General features: G+C 41.6%; 2 protein-coding genes across 3 annotated transcripts; one reads left to right on the top strand and one right to left on the bottom strand.

The window, feature by feature from the left end:
- The first annotated feature begins 74 nt into the window (after positions 1-74).
- Positions 75-8,166, top strand: faah (fatty acid amide hydrolase). Its single transcript, XM_030791465.1, has 15 exons — positions 75-384; positions 893-1,006; positions 1,364-1,504; positions 1,759-1,892; positions 2,074-2,280; positions 3,040-3,080; positions 3,225-3,349; positions 3,634-3,759; positions 3,941-4,038; positions 5,785-5,884; positions 6,002-6,045; positions 6,325-6,364; positions 6,555-6,663; positions 7,160-7,305; positions 7,828-8,166. The coding sequence occupies exons 1-15, from the start codon at positions 172-174 to the stop codon at positions 7,954-7,956; spliced, it is 1,767 nt and encodes a 588-aa protein (XP_030647325.1). The 5' UTR covers positions 75-171; the 3' UTR covers positions 7,957-8,166.
- A 7,633-nt stretch (positions 8,167-15,799) lies between these two features.
- Positions 15,800-18,140, bottom strand: dmbx1b (diencephalon/mesencephalon homeobox 1b). Of its 2 annotated transcripts, none has more exons than XM_030791969.1 (4): positions 17,987-18,140; positions 17,328-17,506; positions 16,526-16,901; positions 15,800-16,215 (listed from the first exon to the last, which is right to left on the bottom strand). In XM_030791969.1, exons 1-4 carry the CDS (start codon positions 18,138-18,140, stop codon positions 15,800-15,802), a joined length of 1,125 nt encoding a protein of 374 aa, XP_030647829.1. The 2 variants fall into 2 exon arrangements, with proteins under 2 accessions (XP_030647829.1, XP_030647828.1); XM_030791968.1 differs by having other exon boundaries at positions 17,328-17,523; positions 17,989-18,140.
- Positions 18,141-18,429: the final 289 nt, after the last annotated feature.

The following is an 18,429-nucleotide window of genomic DNA, read 5'->3' as shown; positions in this document are numbered from 1 at the left end:
TACTTATTATTCCCCTACCTGTAAGGGAGTAGTGGCATGGAAACACCGGTAACAGTTTTCAGAGTACATAAATATTCTGTATCTAGGAGTCTTATTTTCTCGTCTTCCAACAAAGCGGTCTTCCTAACATATTCATCTGAGGTAAATTCGCGAGAAACTGACTGAAGAGCAATGGAGAGGACAAATTTGAAACAGTTTATTTTAGACGCAAATCCAAACTGGACATCACTGGTGACGGCAGCAATATGCGGTGCAAGTGCAGTAGTTCTCTCGCTGAAATGGATTGGCCATCAACGGATTCAAAAGAAAATGTTAAAAGCAAGAGACAAACGAGATGCAGCACTTCACCAAGCGGAGCAAGCAGTTCTTCAGTTTAAAAAATTGGTACATACCCCGTGCACAAATACTGTAACACCCCGACAATTACTGTCGAGCTACTCTCTGCTGTGTGATTAATCGATTCTATATGGCTAAACAATGTGCAATTCATATTTGTCAGTTATGAAAGGATGTTTAGTCCTATTAGAATATAAAAGTTTCAAAAACACGACTATGCTTCATTTGGTATTTCAAAAATGAAACGTAAATTGTAAATTCTTGTATGTCCGTTTGACACACACGAGTGCGCGCTTTGTGAAGAGCGAGGTGGACCTCTAGATACAAAACAAAAGGTGGATAAATAAGTGGAACTGATACGGGAAGAGCAATTTAGCGACACACATATGCGCGCACGTGTGTGTGTGTGTGTGTGTGTAATGTATTGGTTAGTAGTGGTACACAATTGCACAGACATACGCTGTAATCTTATGTGTTGCATTGGTCATAGAATTCGAGATACAGTTTTCCAGACTTATTCGTAACATTGCCCCTTCCTCTCCTTTTTTTAAACCAGAATCCAGGGTTGGAGACCACACCCATCACCACTCTCTCGCTGAACGAGTTGACCAAAAGGTTGAGTGACGGATCTCTGAGGCCGGATTCTGTGTTGTATGCTTATTTGGAGAAGGTTATGTCCACAATGTTGTACGATGTCTCTGCACAATGTGTGATGTGCAACTTTGTAAAATATCATTTTGTAGCTTTTTTTCATGCTTCTTGCTTTTTTTGCATTTGTGTTTAGCAACAGTATATGAACATTGACCTTAACTTACCCGAGTTGTGTAATGTTTTCTGCAAACCATTAACTCCATATAGGTGAACTGTGAGACCTCTGAAACGGTACAGGTGTTAATGTTTTGCTGGCCACTCTAGTGGGAATATTGCAAACCATTGTCATTTTCTGAAGCCATTAAGGTTATTCTCTAAGAATCTCTGAGTTTGAAACTAGAGTGACGATGCTAATTTCAAACATTGTTCCCCACAGACTTTGGAAGTGAACAAGAAACTAAATTGTTGTACAGAAATTCTGATGGAATGCCAAGAGCAGTTGGCAGACACAGAAGCACACAGAGACAAACTGTTGTACGGAGTGCCTGTTAGCATTAAAGAAAACCTGGACTACAAGGTATTGCTGAACTGAAACATAGAACAGTATTGCAGCATGTTTAAAACACATTTTCTTCGGGTCTAAGACTCAGATACTGAAGAAATTGCTAGTCTGTCTTTTTGGAATATTCTTTTAATAATGACTACTTTCTGTTCAAAGTGAAATAGCTCACAAATAATGGACAAGAACTACATTTAATCATATTCGGTGAAATGCTGTTATGTCTGTTTGTGTGTGCGCGCGTGTCTGTGTGTGTGCGTGTGTGTGTGAAGGGTCATGATTCGTCCTGTGGGGTGCTGTGTAAGTTGGAGGAGCCGGCACTGATGGATAGTGTGGTAGTTACAGTACTGAAGAGACAGGGTGCCATCCCTTTTGTCAAAACCAACGTACCACAAGGACTTCTCAAGTAAACATTCATTCTCAGAAGACGCTACACATGTTTTGATCAAATACGTTGACTTGTTTAGACGTTGCATTTACCTCATGAAGTCAAATGTTTCACACTTTTCAGAAGATCACAGATCTTGTGTTTTAGTCAGTATTAGATTTAGTCAATTATAATTATTTCTTATTTGATTTTCATGTAGTTATGATTGCAGCAACCCCATATTTGGGCAGACTCTAAATCCACATAACCCGAAGAAGACGTCTGGGGGTTCGTCCGGGGGAGAGGGAGCTCTGATTGGTGGAGGGGGTTCCATCCTCGGCCTGGGGACAGACATTGGTGGCAGCATTCGTATTCCTTCCTCATTCTGTGGAATATGTGGATTCAAACCAACATCTGGTAGGATCAGGTGGGTGTTTTTTGTTTCCCAGTTGGTCCGATAACTTGAGAACTTGGTTGTTGGACAACGTCTAGAGTTACAGACTTAATTACTCGGTTTAGGGTGTGTCGTCCACAGTTACGTACAGAATTTGCACTGATTTTCTTTCCTCTTGTAGATACAGGTACAGATAAGAGTGCACAAATAATAGAAATAGAACCATAGTAACTGGCCACCTGTCTGGGTTTGATAGAATGGCAAAACGAGCCTTCAGGTCTAGTCACAGGATGTAACAGTTAAACATCTGCTTCTCTCTCTCTTTTTTTATCTCTCAAGTACAACATGGTGCTATCTTAACTTGCCCTCCCTTTACTCTTCCCCGAGGATTTTAATCCTTAAGTCTCTTTGTAGCAACTTGTCGCTTAGAAGTGTCCTTGGTTTGTGTGCTGTGACTTTCCTGTGGTTTTGTAGTTGTATCTGACTAAAATAATGCAGTTAGTCAAAGTGAAAACATCTTTGCTGGAACAAGCTGTTCTTTGCAGCCAAAGAGCATATTAAAGGTAACTTTTATGAATATTAAGGCCATAATCAAATGATGATTACATATATATTAACCCGTATGTGAGATTAGGGAACAGACTAATAGATTAGAGAATCTGATACAGATAATTCACATCTGTTTAATGATGTGTCTTCTCCCAGGTCTGTTTAGTCTTCTAGAAGTTACTGATTGTTTTGGGTGATTGATTATTGGTGCTTCAGGTGTGTTTGTTTGCTTTGTTTGTTTAGTTTACGTGGTGCCAGATCTTGCGCCCCGGGACAGAAGTCAGGTAAGGGAGATTGTATTTTAGGAAAAAAAAATCTTTTTAAAAGGAACACACACTTCCTAAAAAGTCCTTAGATGTCATATAACCGATCACCCCAGTGAGAGCGCGCGTGCTAACGCACAGAGCCGTGTTGTTGTTTCATGACAGTCTGTTCGTCTCTGGGGCCCATGGCGAGAGATGTGGACAGCCTGGCTCTTTGCATGAGGGCGCTTCTCTGTGAAGACATGTTTTCGCTGGATCCCACGGTGCCCCCAGTACCATTTAACCAGCAGGTCTGCTCAGAATCATCCATCTACCCCTCTAGTATTTTTGTACTTTAACCAAAAATCCACCTGGAGTAAAGCTTCTCAGCAGCTTCAGACCAGGTTCTGTTCCTTTACGTTTGGTCTCGCCATTTTGGAGTATGCTTAAAGAATTTTACCCCCCACCCCCACCCACCCGACTCATTTTGTCGTCAGAGACAGGGAGACGTTAGCATTCAGTTGGGATTTCTTGTTTTTCAGGTCACGTTTCCTTCTGCTGAGTTTCACACTCTTCGTTTCCACTGTTTAACCAGGTGTACCAGAGTTCGGAGCGCCTGAGAATTGGTTACTATGAGAACGATGGTTACCTTCAGCCCTCACCTAGCATGGCCCGGGCCCTGCGGGAGACCAAGGCCCTCTTGGAGAGGGCGGGGCACACGGTACAGCGCAATCCCTCTACGACTCTTGCACGCTCGTTATTTTCACTTCGGAAAGGTTCAGAAAGATGTTAACGGAATGCCCCGAATGAGCTCTGTTCATATTTTATGATCGTATGCGTAAGCCTCCATGCTGTTTGAAAGTAATATTATTATCTGTTATGTTTGCCTTTCTGTCCTGCAGCTGGTACCATTCAAACCTCCTCAGCTGTTTACGGTCATGCATGAGCTCGTAGTGAAGGGTTTGCTCGCTGATGGAGCCTCTACACTTCTCAGCCACCTGTTAGTGAGACACGACGCTGCTTTATCGCTGCATTTCAGCGGCTCTAATCTCTCATCGTTAACGCCGTCATGCCGTTTTCCCCGTCTCTCCGCCACTAACACGTCCACTCTACCACTAACATATCTAGTCCGCCACTAACACGTCCACTCTACCACTAACACGTCCACTCCACCACTAACACGTCCACTCCACCACTAACACCACTCCACCACTAACACCACTCCACCACTAACACCACTCTACCACTAACACATCCACTCTACCACTAACACGTCCACTCCACCACTAACATATCTAGTCCGCCACTAACACGTCCACTCTACCACTAACACCACTCTACCACTAACACGTCCACTCCACCACTAACACCACTCTACCACTAACACATCCACTCTACCACTAACACCACTCTACCACTAACACGTCCACTCTACCACTAACACCACTCTACCACTAACACATCCACTCTACCACTAACACGTCCACTCCACCACTAACACATCCGCGTCGGCTCGATCAGAGGCATTTCCAAATCTTTCCTTGTTATTGTGCAATGTTCCTGTCACTCCATGAAATTTCAGCATCAGAAAACAGTCGTTTCATGGTTACTCTGTTGTCACCTTCCCACTGTCGCTCGGTTTCCAGTATTTCGCCATTGGTCTGTTGCCATTTTCCTCCCTTTCATTATTTCACTAGCTCTCCATTAGAGGCATTTCACTATCACTTTGTTTCCTATTCATTATCTCCTCGTTAGCTTTTCATTAGCCTTTCGTTAGCATTTTCATTCATTAGCTTTTCACTATTCGCTATTTCACTTCTCACTGTAATTCACAATTACTCCATGACTGTCGCTTTATCGCCGATCTGCCACTCTCACTCTGACAGTTTTTGTACTCTTGATTTATTATTACTCTTTTACTGCACTACTATCACTGTTCTTTATTGATCTGGTATCTCCAGTCTTTTACTCCGACTTCATAACTTAGTCATAAATGTTTTACTTTCATTGTTAATACCATGTCAGTACCTGACTGGTGGATTCCAGTGTGGTAGGGGCAAGTAACACAGGATTAAAGTAACCTTGTAGAGTAGGCTATTGGTTGAGCAAAGTGCGCTATGTATTAACAATTTGCCTGTGGTATGTGTTAATGACATGTGTATAAAGTACCAAGCCCAATGTGGGCTGTGTTTATGTACAAATGAAATAATATAAAATGTAAATCTCAATCTTTTCCAATTGAAGAACTAAAAAAATGTTAACACGTTAGTGTTTTGGGTTTTTTTTTAAGTTTGAACCATTACTCACTTATTGTGAATCCGTTGGGTTTACTCACCAAGACTGAAGGTTTGGAGAGGACAGTGGTCTTTATCAGGGGTGTCAAAATCAGGTCTTGGAGGGCCAGGATCCTGCTGATTTTTAGTTACCTGTTGGTTTTCACCATGAAAACAGGTGTGCACACTCTTCAGCCAATCAGAGATTGTATTTAGTTGGTTGACAAGAAAAACAGCAGGACCGTGGCCCTCCAGGACTGGATTTTGACACCCATGGTCTTTTATCCTATTTTTTTTTTCTCCTTTTTTTTTCTCTTGACAAAACAATAACACCAGAGGAACATGGCCACTCTGTGATAAGATAGTAATTTTCTACTTTAACGATGTCCTAAAGTTAAAAATGTGTGAGACATTCCAATGTCACATGTGCTGTTGTTTGTCTTTTTTTGTTTGTTTGTTTGTTTGTTTTTTAGTAAAGGAGGTCCCGTTGACCCCTGTCTGCGACCACAGACTGTTCCATACAGTCTACCCACATTCATCAAGAAGATTCTCAATGTTCTTCTCAAGCCTGTGGTAAGTTCATCGTATTCTCATTCACTTTTCTTTAAAGATTACAGAACCACACAGGAAGAACAACGAGAGAAGTCATTAAAACAAAAAAAAATAACCCCCCCCTGTTTTTCCTCTCAGTTTCCACGTATGGCTGCCTCGATGAAAGCGCTGTGCGGAGTGGGGTAAGAGCGTCTCCTGCTTATCAGCTTCTCCTTAACGCAACAGATAAGAACTTGACCTTAAAAACACTCTAGTCCAAACAACACAAATAAGTGTCATGACATTTAAAAAAAAAAAGGTTGTTGTTTTTCTCCTAAGAGAAAAACTGAAAACTCAATAAAACGTCCATAATCTGTCCTTGTTGGTATTAAGATGAAATTGTTAGAACAGACATGCATATGCTAACACAAGCCTCCAGTATGCCGTACATCTATTCACTGTATTCTTTTATGCTCTGAAAGTTCTGTTTCAGAACTGTGGAGACAGACTAAAGATACAGAGGTACTGGCCAACCAGACTTGTTTTTTTTTAAGTCTTCAATGCAGTATATTAAAGATATTGCTGGATGTGTTTATTAGTACAAGTTTGTTTTAGATAATAATAACCTTACTTTTGTGATGCTATTTTTTTTCATTGTTGCCGCTGTAGTGAAAGCTGATGCACTGACAGGTTTTGTGTTGTATGTCTGTAGGAGTATATTCATAATTTGATTGCTGAATGGAGGAAGTTGGAGCTAGATGTTCTGCTCTGTCCTATGCTGGGACCAGCCTACAATTTTTCCTACTGTGGGAAACTCACCAGTTCAGTACCTTTTTCCATTACTCTGTTTGCCAACTGTCATCTCTATGTGAGCATAAGGCAGAGGGGAAAATATGATTCCTCATCTATGACAAAACAATATACAGCCTTGTGTTCATTAAGCGATCGTGGAACCTGAGGGAAGAGCCATTGGCATTCTCCCCTGTTCTGAAAGATAATCTCTCATGTCTCCGTTTGATCGCTATGCGTTGGTTTGCACTTTGTCCATGTTGCTGTAGTCATTGACTTTTTCAAAGCCTGAAAATGCCTTTGACCTGTTACAGACCCAGTTTCCAGGCACACTTTTCAAAAGGAACGTTATCTGAAAATACACCCCAGTTTGAGCCAAAGGGCAATAATTGTCATTTGCCTAGGTGTAGGCGGGGTTTCTGCCTCTTTGTCATATGACTTTGTTCATGATTCTTCCATGTTATCTTTTACAGCAAGAATGCCTTTGCATCTCAAAACTCACCTTTGTTTCTTTGTGGTGGTTCGTAGGTGCGCTCAGCTACACGATTTTTTACAACCTGCTTAACTTCCCTGCTGGAGTTGTGCCTGTATCCGTGGTAACAGAGGAAGATGAGGCTGAACTGACTCAGTACAGGGGCAACTTTGGAGACGTTTGGGACAAACTCTTTCCTCAGGTTTGCTTAGTTACATCAGCGTTTTGATTCTCAGGGTACGAGGGCTAAACCAAATAATGACCATTATAAAAAAGGTCTCGTGTTTTTAAAGATACGAAATTACAGTTGATAGGGATTCTTCATGTTTTATATTAATTTCAATTAAGAACTACCAGTGTGTCACGATGCACTTGTCAGTAGCCTTTTGCTGGTATAATTTTAATGCCGATGCCCGTGCTGAGTTTGTGTTTGGATTATTTTCTGTCTGATCTGTTCAGATTAAACGTACCCTCACAACAAGAAGCCCTGAGAAGGAGCGTGCTGAAAAAGAAAAATACAGTTTTGGTGTCAGTAAACAATGCTAGTCAAGAAGAACATTATTAAAACTCAGCGTTATTCATTGCAGGATAATATCACAATTTTTAAGAGTGTATTTCTCTGTAAGACCATGAGAGGGCAGCCTCTCACAAGGCCTTTTATTTCTCTCAAAACTGACAGGTGGAACTGTGTGTGTGTGTGTGTGTGTGTGTGTGTGTGTTTCAGGCTGTGCGGGACAGTGTAGGTATGCCAGTGGCTGTCCAGTGTGTGTCGCTACCCTGGCAGGATGAGTTGTGTCTACGTTTAATGAGAGAGGTGGAACAGCTAACCAGGGACCAGCGAAACACGCAATAATACAATGAATACTAAATTAACCTTTGACCTTATATCTAACCCACACTCATAAGATGATTGTATCATTTACACAAATCATTGTCACCTAAATGTTTAGGTTAAAAGAAATATTTCTATTCTAGTTAAATGATTAATAATTGAATGAAGTTTGTTTCCTGTTAAATACAGCTGATATCCCGACTGTAAAATACAGTGATTCGAGTCCTTTAACATTTCTTGTTTGGTCAGACTGTTTTGTTTTGCTTGTTCAGAAATCATTTTGACATTTCTCTTGTGACTGAATTAGCAAAGGTTTACTGTTTACTGGTTATTTAGAGGTTTACAGATTATTTAGAGGACCAGTGGTCTCATCACTGCCATTAGACAAGAGCTGCCATGGTTATCACACTGTGGATAATGGGAACTGAAGACTGTTCTCTGCAACTGATCACGGAGGACGTGGAAAATGCTAGAGGAAAACCTATGTCGCTGTTTTTCTTTCTTTTTTTTGTTTTTGTTTTTTTTTTTTTTTCATTTTAGTGCTCCAGACGAGCGGAGGTCATTTTCTGTACCCCTGTGTCGTGTGCAATCAGTGTGTCATGCTCTTGAGTGTGTGAGAGAAAACATTTAGAAATGTTATTGCTTTATTTAATGACTCAGAACCACCTGCACTGGTGAGATCAGGTTGCACATAGCGCTGTTTTCTCGTTCCCTTGGCATATTGTAAATGTGTGCCTCTAGTGAGTTTTACATAAATTTACATGTTCTTTTTGATTCCTCCAGCATGGGAGCCCATTAGGGAAAATGTTTGCTTTGTCTTCTCTTCTGTGCCGTTTTTTTTTTTTCTTTTTTCCCTGTTGCTGCTCCATAATAACAATCTTGATGTCAAATCGTGCGTGTGAAAGTAGATGCGTGCTTAGAACCACTACGACTGGTTTTGGCTTTGATGGGCGGTCTGGTCCAGCAAGACCTCACACATCTCATGAGGATTTATACAGTGCATTGTTAGACCTGCTTAAAATAACTTCTAATGGCCTCACACCAGATAACAGCATTCACACTGGCTTTAACTCAGGACTGGAGATATTTGGAAATTAAGTACAGTTATTTGAGAAAAGAGCAATGTGTCTAGAGCTGTCTTTTTTTCTTTTTTTTTTGTCAGTTTGTCCACTGTCTGGGTAAAGACAGTTCAGAACGTGGCAGAACCTGAAGCAGCTCATGGCTTGAACTTTTTGTCACTTCAGCTCATTTCAAAGTGCTCTCCCTCTTGTTTTCGCTGAATTGTGTGTTTCTGAGAAAGTGAGACCACAGACTGTTCTCAAAGCTCAGTCAGCATATCCACCTGCTGCATCAACAGAAAGCACCACACACGCACACACACACACAAAAAACCCCCAGGCAACACAAATGAGAAATCGTATTTGTAGACTCAGTGACACCTGGAGCACCAACAAGGAACATTTCAGACACAGCAGCTCTGGAAACCACTTGAACATGTTTCCTTCTAGGTTACCACCGCCTGCTTACGAGAGGATATCCCTCCTACAAGCACTACTCACCCATGAACGCACACACACTCACACACTTTGTGTCATTTTAGAGTGTGTGGAAAGTGAGTGCTCTAATGTTGCTGGTGGAAATGAAGGCAATACCATTTGCCGCAACAGGGGCTCCAGTCTTTGTGATGATAAAAGGGACATTTGCACCTAGTGCATCCTCACAGACTCTTTCTGGAGGACATCAGGAGATGAGATGTGGGCAGCTTTGGTGAATTCGGTCCATTTCACACCTGCAATTATTGTGAGATGAAGAGGCTTCAAACGATGGGTTCGGAAGGAGGGACGAGTCTTCGAAATCGGAGATTAAGCGAGAGTGGATAGAGGTGTACACGCAAACACACGTACGAGGTGCTTTTATCAGGCAGCGTAGGCCTAAACATCAGACAGGATGTGCTCCGGAATATGAAAAGTGTGCCCGGCAGTTTCTGTATGGCGGGATTAGCTGATAATGATGATCTGGAAGATTCTGTGACTCAACAATTCAGTGATCCTGGTTTTGGCTGCTTTGTGGCTTCTTTATCCCCACAAATGAAAAGCGTACCCTCGGGACAAAGCGCTACCCCCCCCCCACACACACCCCCCCCGCACACACACTCCCCCAACACGCTTCTCCCTCCGTTTTTTTTTTTTATTTCGAGTCCTTTATTGCGAGCTTCATCCCTCTCGTCTCAACACGTCACAGCCTCTCCATTACGTATCTGCAGTGTCTGAGATTTCTTTTCTCTCCTGCGGGCAGCTCACTCGCCCTGTAGCCCTCATAGCCAAATTGGTTTACATTGGTGTGATAAATGCACTGCAAATGCGCTTAAGTGCGTGCGGTTAAAAAAAAAAAATATGCAGACATTGCGTGTCAGGATTATAGCTCAAGTCAGAGTGTGAAAGGAGAGCGTTTCAGCCCCACAAAGCCGAAGAGTCGCGGAAGAGCCCGGAGACAGAGTCCGTCTCATCCACTTGTGGAGAAAGAGGAGAGAGGGAGAGAGAGAGAGGGAGAGAGAGAGAGTGAGAAGGATTTAACTCTGGACTGTCAGTCAGGAATTCCAGGACTTATATAACTTTGTCGGCAACAATCAAACTCCTGCAGTGTTGTGGAAATGTTCTTTTGCGTAGGTGAGCAGATTTAGGTACTTAGGTGGTCAGAGAGAAAGAGAGAGAGAGAGAGAGAGAGCGCTCTCTAGAAAGCTGCGCCATAAACTCAGTACACGTGATGTGAGATCTTCCAACTGCTTCCTCTAACTATCCGTCGCGTAAGACGGTGTTGAATGACGGAGAGGGCTTAAGTCCCTGCTGATCTGATTGCTCCTTTTGTTTCAGCTCTCTAACTAGTTACATGGACAGCGTATCTGGTTTACACACTTCTTCACAGTGCAGAGATGCTGTCCTACGTCGATTATGTATAGCTGGAAATACAGGAGACCTGATTAAATGCGTGGGCCTTGCCGACGCGCAGAGATGAGGGGGAAAATGAAACAAATTGTGCTTGTCTCCAAGGATATCATGTGTTCTGATGACTAAAAAAAAAAAAGGAAAAAAAAAGCAAGGCTCATGGTGTAGAATAACTTAACAGTGGGCCTTAAACATATAATAGGTCATGCCTGCTGCTGAATGCAGAGTGTGAACTTAGAATATGGATGTTTAGCCTTTATAAACGTGGGAAAAAAATAGGAAAAAATGTTACATACATTAGATTTTGTTTTCACTTTACATTAGCTTATCTTTGGAAAATCTTTGGATGGTTTTTTGTGCTTCTCAGTACACATTTCATGATTTTGAGAGAGAGAGAGAAAAAGACAAGACATTTGAACATCTGAAACTTACCCACGCATTTTCTAGAATAATCCATTGATACAAGGAGAGAGAGAGGTATGCATTTGTAGTACACATACACTGCAGAGTATACATTATATAGAGTATACACTGAGAATTGCCCCTTAATTTGTGAGTTTTCTCAATATGCACATAATGTCACACTAAGTGTCAAACTTAGTTTTTTGTAAACTATGTGTTTTTTTTGTGTAACAGAAAACTCCTGGAAAGCCAGTGCTCCCAGTTGGTGGGTGTCTCTTCAGATTTGTTTGTCAATTTCCCAGGAAACTTGTTGGGCATACAACTTCCTTTCCCTTCCTGGCAGAAACAAGGGGATGTGGAGTCAAGCATTAGTTGACTCCTTTCATAGTTACTCATCACAAATTTTAGATCTGTTTCCAAGGAAGAGAGGGGGCAGTGAGTTAATCCTCACTTTGCTTGGTGAAATCAGAACTTTGGTTTCGTTCATATTTCATTTTGGAGGCAACCTCGAAGTTACCTTCAAAATTAAATTTGATGGAACCATTTGCCTTCAAAGTGGAAAAATCTAGAAGCCAAAAAACTGCCTCAACAAAACCAGAAAAACCAGCTCTTTGTAACCCACATCAAAACAAAAAAAAAAAAAACACTATCGCTGTCGCCGTATACAAGTCAGTGTCTCCTCTCCTCTGGTTACTTTCTCACTCTTCAGTGTCTCTTTGGTAAATTACTCTAAGAGATGTTGTGTGAGATTGGATTTAAGATCAACAGTGACAGCATTGTGGTCACTCACACACCACCTTTGACCTAGCTGGACGTATAAAAATGACAACTGCCTCTCAGGTTCCCCTCCTGACCAACCCAATGCAGCTTCAACAAGCCGAGAAACAAAAAAACATCACCCACCATTCAATCATGCTCCCCCCCCCCCCCCCCCCCCACCCACCCTCTTTATATGGTGCCATTAAAGGTTTCAGCTGTGCGGCAAAGGAGGGCTGTCACCGTGGAAACCTTAGCTCATTGATGAAGTGACAGCTAGTGCCAGAATATGATCCTAATCCTGTTCTCAGCATTCTCTTAGCCCGCTGCCATCGCAGTTCCTGCACACATTCAGTGAGCTGTCAGTTTGGTAAATCCCTTTAATAGCGTACAGCCCAGATACACATCAAAGAGCTCCCAAGGACCTGCGGCAGCTTAACTCCACACACACACACACACACACGCATACACACAGACACACGCACATACATACACACACACACACACATACACAGAGTCTTACACACAACATTCACACAGAGGTACACATCAACACTGCTATATAAACACCCAGGACATATGTTTATATACACACACTGAATATCAGGTACGTTTTCAGTGACTTATTTATATTGCCAGGAATGTATTTTCTATTTTTTGGTCGTATGCCTTTTATCATTCTATATGGTGTAGAATACCTCTGTACTATGTCAATTAAGATTTAAGAGAAGAATGCTGTCTAAATTTGTATTTGTAAAGTAGGTGGAAACAGAGAGAGAGAGAGAGAGAGAGAGAAATAAAGAGAGATTTGGTGTAACAGGTGTCTGAACTATGGTGACTGTGAGCACCCTTTCAACTGAATTTTATCTCCCTCCATTCTTCCCTAACTTAATCCATCAATCACCCAGTGCAAAAAGTAATCTTCTTATGGCAGACGCCTCTGCTCCGTTTCAGTGCAGTCAAACTCTGGAGAGGGGAAGACACAGATGGTACCAGAGGCTATGACCCGCTCATCTCTGTCGCATCACTCGGGATTAGTTACTATGTAACTATAGTCACTAACAAGTTTGTGGGGAGTGTTTGTGCATAACCGTTAACAGGAGGGTCATTTTGTAGAGAATGTATGGTGTGTGGGCAGTGACTCTGTGTTTGGTGGAGGGTCTCTTTGGATTGTATAACTGAGGGAGGGGCAGCGTGGGCAGTGAAGAGGGCAAAAGGTGGAGATGGAAAAACTCCACTCGTTTGTTATAGTGCGAAAAAGAATACAGGGTATTACCGTGCGCAGCACCGTTTTTACCACAGGATTATCATTTCATTTTTAATACGTATAGATGAAGTGTCTGGTTACGTTACCCTGCGTCGCCGGGCAGAGTGGTTTAAAAGGACATTATGTGAGAGGAGAGGAATTTGCATCATCAGCAACATAATTTATCTTTCCCCTTAAATTTATCAGTCTTATAGACATGAAGCAGTCAGCAGGGTCTAGGTCTGCTCCTGGGAATTCACTCCTGATAAGGCTGTGTATGGCTTCTTTCAGAACTCACATATTGTTCTCTTGTGTTTAAAAGTTTATGGAAATTTGGCGTGCATACGATATGACATTTTGTACATACATATTGTATAAAAATATATTTCAATATCTTAAAACATTACACTAAATGATGTATAATATCTGTGGTGCTGATGTACAACATTAAATCAACTATTATGAAGTATTTTGAATGTGACTGAACTATAGTTGTGTAATATGATTTAAAGCAGCATTTGTAAAAGTCACGTATGATTTGGAAGGGAGAGATCTTAGTTCTTCGCTTGCATTACGGTAGCTTCAAGTTTCACAACTGGATTCTTTACAAGAGATTATCTATGGAGAGAATAATGTGGTGAAAACTTGAGAAAGATAATAAGGTCTGTGTTCATCTCCCATTTCAAGTGGACAAATGACAGTGTATCTGTGGAGAAGTCTGAGATCACATTATGACTAATTTGTAATGAAATGACACTTTATTATAAAAAAAAATAGATGCTTCATGCCCAATTTTTAAAGCAGATGTCCTAACTATCAACACATTATGACTAATCAATCTTGAATATTTGTTTATTAGAATAGTTTCTGAACCTTTCTAGGAATTTAGGGGATGTTAGAAGCCTAAACCCTGTTAGTGAATTCAGTTAGAGAGGTCATGTATACTGAATTTATGTATATTGAGTTCACTCATATGTCACTACATAATAGGCAATGTGTCATCCAGTTCTCGTTTTAGGTTACTAAATCGCTACCTGTGCAATCTTTGTCTATGATGTATGTCAGAGAGAGAGAGAGAGAGAGAGAGAGAGAGAGAGTGTGTGACTCTGTGTGTGTGTGTGTGTGTGTGTATGCTTGTGCAAGCATGAGCCTGTGCATGGCTTCCAACTGATAAAGTCTTTGCCCTTGATGTGCAATCAGACATAGCGTACCTTACACTGTATCTGCTGTCTACTGTTCCCTCTGAGCTCCACAGTTTTCCAAAAACACTCAGAGCCAATCCCTCTATCACATTGTCTCATGACTACCCCTCAGGAGCCAGAGTCTGACTCAGTGAGACTCTAGATCCAGTACAAGTCTGTACTGTGCCCAGAGTCAACATTACCAATATCACATCATCATTTTTACCATGTCCTGTTTGTCACATTTTAAATAACTTGACCAGAAACTGACTAGGTTGAGTTTTGCATGAGCCAGGCAAATAATGCTAAGATAATACCAACACCAAAGGCCTAGTGTGTATTAATCCTATGTATTAATCCTATGTTAGAAGCTGCATGGTGGGCCATCAGGACTATTTAGAGTCACTCATTGAACAGCAGAGTGTACAAATATACTCTCAACCCTGAAAACGTGCAAGAGAGCCGTGATTTAGACCACATACAGGGCACCGATACTGAAAAAATGTCTGATTCCCACAAATGTTAAGATCCTTTTGGGACTCAAATGTCAGATGCTGATTTCATCACAAAGTAGGAATCACATCTCTGACTCCTGAGAGTGCAGTCAGAGTTCAGTTCTTTCAGCTATCAAAGGCACTTACACGTTTGATTTTTCATTTCCTTCATTTACTCAAGTCGTTACATCATTATTATCCATGGGTGTGGTTTATTCCCTTTGCATTTAATAGATAAATTACTCACATTTATTTAAATGGTTCAGAAATATTTGACAAAGTACATAAAATGATTTCCACAATCTCAGGTCAAGTGTTTCCATGTTGAGAAAAGTACCTTAATCGTATAAATTCTCTCAGTGCTAACTTCCTACAGCTGTGTCCATGCTCCTGCTCAAAACATTCACAAAGTGAAGAGAAAAAAATACCTTGAATATTCTTTTTAAAGTTTTTTTTTTTGCACAAAAAACATGATTTTGACTCACTAATAAAGATAATCTGAACAAACAGAAAGGTGTATTTACAAAGCGGAGCAAATCTTTGACAATTTGAAATGGTCTTGAAGTCTCAAATTTTATTTGAGAGGATGTAGACGTAGAGGAATAAAGCCTCTATTGTGTTATTTGTTCTAACACCAGGATGGATAGCAGACTCTGAAGCCATTCCTCTATTTAGGCATGATGGGAAAGATCTCTAGCTCCTGAATGAGGTCAGCAGTCTTTAAATCAACTGCATATGGAGCAAAACCATATCCTGGACTCATGAGGCTGACCTGAGATCAGTCATCAAGCTTTAATTTCCAATATTGAACCCATGCATTATGATGCTCCAGCTGACTTTGGATCAGTTTGGTAGACTGTCCAGGCCCAGAGATGCAGCATGCTGCTTTGCGCGAAGACGCAAGTTCTCGATGCTGGTGGTCTTGCTGTTAAGGCTTGGTAGAGTGCCTGTGGCCTGGAGGAGTGGACTAGTCCATACTTGCTGAGCCTGTGACAGGGATTGGTAATAAGACTGGCAAGGTATGGAACCCAGAGGAGCTGCCATATTCACATTCATGCCCAAATATGGCAATGAGGACGGAGTACCCATGTCGAAGGATGGATAATGAACCAGGTTACTGGTGGCGGCCATGTGTTGGCGGAACTGCTCCTGTAGCCGGAAGAGGCTAAGTGGGGAGGAGGCATAGGAGTTACTCTGAGGGATCCCACTTGTGACGCCGCTGGAAGAAGGGAGCACAGTAGTGCTGAGCGGAGGAGAATCTGGAAAGAAAGGGAGAGAGAGAGAGAGAGAGAGAGAGAGGGATTTAAGGGTAGGGTCAGAGGATGAAATATAAGAGGAACACTGAAATGAAAGCATGATTTACTTAACAGGTTAGAAATGTCTATAATCTTCCAAACAATGTAGTATTAACATTAAACTTTTCATGGTGTCCTTCATATAAATGACCACCAGAACAGAAGCTTTTGTTGGGATTTAAACCCAAAGTCTTCATTTTAAAACAGATTTTTGAAAAGTGTGTGCTGCCACATTTGACTGGCAAGCATCTTGATTTTTTTTAGAATTCCTAACCTGATTTGGGACTGAGATGTTGTGATGGTGATTCATTTCCAGGCGTGGAGATGGCTTCACCATTCGCCTCCTCTCTGAAGTTTTGCGGATCGTCCTCTCGGTCTGAGATGTCCTCTGCCGCGGATTCCGCTCCAGAATGTTCCGGCGAGGTAACGTTCACTTCTATGCTCAGCTCTGCTGCTACCGGTCTCGCTGGTTGCTCCGTGTCAGTGGTCAAGGCAGGGCTTTGACCTTCACTCTCCACATTGGGAGGTGCCTCACACTTCCCCTCCTCTTTTGACTCCTCGGTCACGGCTTCCTTCTGTTTCAGGAGCTGCTCCTTCTGCAGACTGCGCTGCTTCTTACGGAACTTGGCACGACGGTTCTTGAACCACACCTGATGGAAGAGATACATATTGCATCATCCAATGGGCAAAGGTTTGTACGTGGCCATTCCTGGTCAAGCCTGGGAGCCATATCCTTCATGAGAGGGTATTGTGTCAATCTAAGGATTTTCTTTAAACCTTGCCCTTACGTCATGTAATTGCTCTGAACCACAACTACAGGCTAAAATAGGCAGTTCTCCAAAACAGCAGCTGGCTCACACGGTCACTCCTGGGATATAAGTTCTTTAAATTTGTATTAAATACGAGAACTGCATATGCTACCATTGCTTAAAAGTGTACTGCACCAAATCATAGCTAACTATGGCAGAATATCCAACAACCAGTTTATGAGATGTCAGTGGGAGGTGGAAACGTATTAAACAGAGGGGGTGTCAAAAACAAGACTGAATCTTTGTCGAGGACAGGTGTTTATATACCTGCACACGGGCCTCTGGCAGGTTGGTACACATGGCAAGGCGCTCACGCATCACCACGTCGGGATAGTGTGTTTTCTGGAATGTTTTCTCCAGCGCCTCCAACTGCTGAGCAGTGAAAGCTGTGCGACTGCGCCGCTGCTTTCTGTGCTGGGAGCCATAGCGGGCCTCAAGGATGATGTCTTGAAATGTGCAACCGTTGAAAGAGAAGACACATTGCCACTTTAAATGAGAGAGCTGTCACTACATATAATTGATTTGTCTAATTATATATGTACATGCTGAAAAATGGGTATGGTAAGATTTTATAAAACGGAGAAAATAATTCTAACATCACAAATTCAAAAGCCAAATAAATCTCTTGAAATTTATATATTTTTTATTTTAGAAATTGGGATAAATTTCAATAAGAATAGAAATAATATATAAATGTGTACTTTCTGAATCAAGTCCCTTAATTCATTCATTTTCCGTAAAACTTTCCAGGACCCCTCATTGTAAATCTCATCGTCATGAAATCATCATAGCAGAACCAGGCAAAAATTACTAAAAATTGGAATGTGGTTCTTAAAAGTTAATCCAAGACTTAATTGAGCCACATCAAATATTTTGTGACTGTCTAACCTGAGACCATTTAGAGGGACGTGTGCACTGATTCTTACCAGCCAGTCTCTCAGCAAGGGTGAGCGCATGCACCGATGGCCGGTAGTCCGGCGCGTGCTGCGCCTGCTGCGCTGCCTGCTGGTGCAAGTTGTACATAGCGCTGAGTGAGTTCATCGCGTGTAAAGAGTAACCGTTAACCCCGTAATGCTGCATGACCACCTGTCTCTGGAACAAAAGATAATGAGATAAAAATTTTAGAATTCAACAAGCGTAGGAGCCTTTTGATGGGATATTTTGATATATTGATAGACGCATTAAAAAAATCCCAAAAACCTAAATGCAACTTCGGATGTGCTCACAATTTGAGATGTAACAAACACAATTTTAGGTCAACAGAAGTTAGTTGCTTTGGGGGTATTCGTTAATTATATACGTGAAACTGTACCGTAAACTAGGTAGGAAACACACATTTAATAGCGTTGTCCTTCGTAACTCGATGGCA

The sequence above is a fragment of the Chanos chanos genome, chromosome 14 (genome assembly GCF_902362185.1).
Source record: "Chanos chanos chromosome 14, fChaCha1.1, whole genome shotgun sequence".
In the NCBI taxonomy this organism is placed as follows: domain Eukaryota; kingdom Metazoa; phylum Chordata; class Actinopteri; order Gonorynchiformes; family Chanidae; genus Chanos; species Chanos chanos.
This window is presented reverse-complemented; position numbering and strand designations above follow the sequence as displayed.